A 3,484-nucleotide genomic window follows, 5' to 3' on the forward strand; every position below is an offset into this window, starting at 1 on the left:
ATGTATGAAATATTAGCTTTTTTTTTCCCTGGAAACAAAGAACGAAACCTAATTTTCAGTCAGACAATGCAAGGTGGTATATTATGAATACTGAAGTAGTAAGATTCATATACACACATACTAGACAGAAGAAACACAAAATCTCTGAGTAGAGTTTGAGATACATCCATTTTCCAAGTGTTTCAAGTTATCAGGGTGTTTAAAAAAAGTCAAGCATAAAAGGAACAAAAAAAAAAAAATTATACAGAGGAAAAGAAAGATTCCTTTCAAGCAGAATAAGCTTATATCTTCCTCAGCTCAGCTAGAATTTTGATTAGTACTCCTTTCACTTCTTTATTTCTCAGGCTGTAAATCAGGGGGTTTAATGTGGGAATTATGGTCGTGTATACGAGAGCTAGGACTTTCTTAGTGTCTTGTGAATTACTGGATTTTGGCCGTAAGTAAATCAAGGTCCCACTTGCATAATACAGTGTTACAACAGTAAGGTGTGAGGAACAGGTGGAGAAGGTCTTGTATCTGCCCTCTGCAGAGGAAATCTTCAGGATGCTGGAGATGATGCAGGCATAGGATACCAGGATGAGACAAAAGGGTGTAAAGATGACCAGCACTGTGGCTGTAATGATCTGCTTTTCATACAAAGACGTGTCAGTGCAGGAGAGCATGATGAGGGGGGGAATATCACAGAAAAAGTAGTTAATCTTCCTGGGCCCACAAAAGGGCAGCGTGAACACCCAAGCTGTCTGCACCACAGACACAACATTACCACTGCAGCATGACAGCAGGACCAAGGAAAGACAAACTCTGCTGTTCATGATGATTGCATATCTCAGGGGGTTGCATATGGCCACATAACGGTCATAGGCCATGGCTGCCAAAATGTAGCATTCAGTGGCTCCTAAGAAAATCACACAGTAGAGCTGTGCAGCACAACCCATGTAGGAAATGCTCCTGTCCTCTGACAGGAAATTTACCAGCATCTTTGGAACAACAATTGATGCTGTGGAAATATCCAGGAAGGACAGGACCCGGAGGAAGAAATACATGGGCGAGTGGACGGTGGGATGCACGGTGACCATGAAGATGAGAAGGTTCCCAGTGACGGTGATGGTGTAAATGAAGCAGAAGGTGAAGAACAGCAAGTGCTGCAGTTCAGGGTGGTTGGACAGTCCAGAGAGGACAAATTCAGTCAGCAGAGTGTGGTTCCCTGGTTCTGGTCCCTCTGTTGGTTTCACCTGGGAAGAACCAAATGGACAGACTGTCACAGGGGTAGTCACTGCACCAAGGTCACCATGCTTCAGCCAATTACTCAAGTGAGGAGTCTCTTGGGAAGCCCTGGAGAACCACTGGAGCAAAGGGTGCAGCTCTAGAGCTAGCTTAGCTGAACAAAGTAAGAAGGCAATGGCTGTGTGTGCTGAAAGTGTGTGATGTTAGAGCGCTCTCTAAGTTTCATAGCTTGGGATAGTGACCAAGCATACAACTATGAAGAGTTGGTATTAAAGGGTTGGCTCTAGTATGGGTGTAGGGTTAATTGTGCTCCCCACAAATGTCAGCTCTGTGGTCCCAGCTGGTTCCACAGGCACTTTCTGCACTGAAGGGAAAGCCCAGCTGACAACCGAAACACCCACAGTCCAGAGAAAGCAAAACCAAAACAAAGCAAAACCAAATACCCTTTGTCTATAGACAGGCAAAGGAAGAAGGAATAATTAGAGGGAAAGATACCCATAGAGAATGCTAAGAAAGTGTAGAGGGTGAAGCTCAGTACTATCTGCTTCATTAGTCACCTTGCCTCATTACCCTGATGAGTGCCACTGTGTGTGTGATGCCGATGGGATATTCATGCAGCGCTGTGCCAGCCATGGTAGCTTTGTGTTTTCTTACTGCCCAGAATGGGAAACTGATGCACAGAAAGAGAGAAGAAATTAGCTTGGCACAGAGGAGAAAGTGGTCATTAATTCTGCGTTCTTCAGTCTTGTCATCTCTTACCAAAGGGGTAACTAACCACAGGACTGCAGTAGTAAATCTCAAGGCACAGAATGCATTTTGGCAGCAGAAATGTATCCATATATGAGGACAGAGGGGGGAAGCACCCTTTCCACTGTACATACATGGATCTGGTCAACAGACCACAGCACAGAGAGAAGGACACATCATCAAAGCAAGGGCAGTGCATGCAGTGTATACAACCCTATCATGATTCCGTCACTCTTTCTACTGACTCCATGTAATTTCTCTTCCTGCTATAACTTCACTCATACAAGACGTCTCTTGTCTGTGGGTCTTCTAACATGAACTTGAAAGTGAAAGCTGTGGATCTGTGAGCCACAGATTATTTTGATTTACAAGCACAATAAGGAAACTCATGACATTCTCAGGCATTTAAAGGTCTGACGTATTTAAAAGGAATCTTTCTGGTTTTGACTGTTTCCATTAACACAGAAAGGGAAGAACATATCATGAAGCATCATGAAGCTCCAAATTTTGAGAGATACTGTGCATGACAGAATAGAAAATTACATTAAAAATTCCCTGCAGTTGTAATGGCACACATTCACACTAGTTTTCTTAATTTGTTAGATCCATGTAGCTGAAGTAGAATCTACCTAATTGTTCTCTTTGATCCCTTATGAAAGTTTTAGACCATTGCTTTGGTCACTAGCTGATAATTAAAGTCAATAAGACCAACAGCAGTCATTGTTTTACTGATAGGTTACTGTTTCATTCCCTGATGCAGAACACCTCTCAGAAACAGGTCTCACTTTGTGTAATTCTTGTTTAGTGCCTATAAGGACCATTAAGTTTTGGTCTTAGTTCTTCCTTGAATTTGCTTTATATATTCACAATAAGCATTTTGCAGTAAGTGTCCTACCTTCAGCAGTTCGGCCATCCAGTGCCTCCAAAATGGATCATGCAAATTTCACTAGAAGAATTTCCTTTGTTTTCTTACGTTAGGGATGGTGTTGGGCTGATGACTCCTACAGTCAGCTTACATTGCAGATTTTAAGTTGTATTTTAAATGTAGATGCTCCCCTGCCACAGCTTGAATAATCTGACAGTACGTGGTGTATTCCATGGAATGTCAGGCACGTTTTCTCTGAAGCACCATAAATGGAATTTACCTGACTTTCACACAGATGTCATAAATGCCAGTTGCCAAAGACTAGCCTCACAGAGAAGAAGAAAAGGAATTTGTTAAAGTTGCTTCACTTTAGTTGAAATAGTAGCAGAATCAGGTAGTTTCTTGGAACAGTGACAATGAAACTACATCATGCACATGCATTTTGACTTGTAAGTACATGAGAACCTACATGAACATCTGCATGCTAGTTCAATCATGAGATTGCTTCTGCAGCAAAATTATGTAGTGCCCTTTAAAGACAATCACAGGAGCAAAAAAAGAAAATTGTTTTCTTCAGAAATTACTCTAGTCATTGAGGGTGTAGAGAGCCTCAAGCTTGGCTTTAGTGATATCCCAGGGGACCTTGGA

At 42.1% G+C, this 3,484-nt stretch overlaps 1 protein-coding gene across 1 annotated transcript; it reads right to left on the reverse strand.

Annotated features, from left to right (window-relative positions):
- Positions 1-281: 281 nt before the first annotated feature.
- LOC137673936 (olfactory receptor 10A7-like) lies at positions 282-1,857 on the reverse strand. The gene is made up of 2 exons (XM_068419004.1): positions 1,795-1,857; positions 282-1,232 (listed from the first exon to the last, which is right to left on the reverse strand). Exons 1-2 carry the CDS (start codon positions 1,855-1,857, stop codon positions 282-284), a joined length of 1,014 nt encoding a protein of 337 aa, XP_068275105.1.
- Between the last annotated feature and the right edge of the window lie 1,627 nt (positions 1,858-3,484).

Source organism: Nyctibius grandis, chromosome 26 (assembly GCF_013368605.1).
Source record: "Nyctibius grandis isolate bNycGra1 chromosome 26, bNycGra1.pri, whole genome shotgun sequence".
Lineage (NCBI taxonomy): Eukaryota > Metazoa > Chordata > Aves > Nyctibiiformes > Nyctibiidae > Nyctibius > Nyctibius grandis.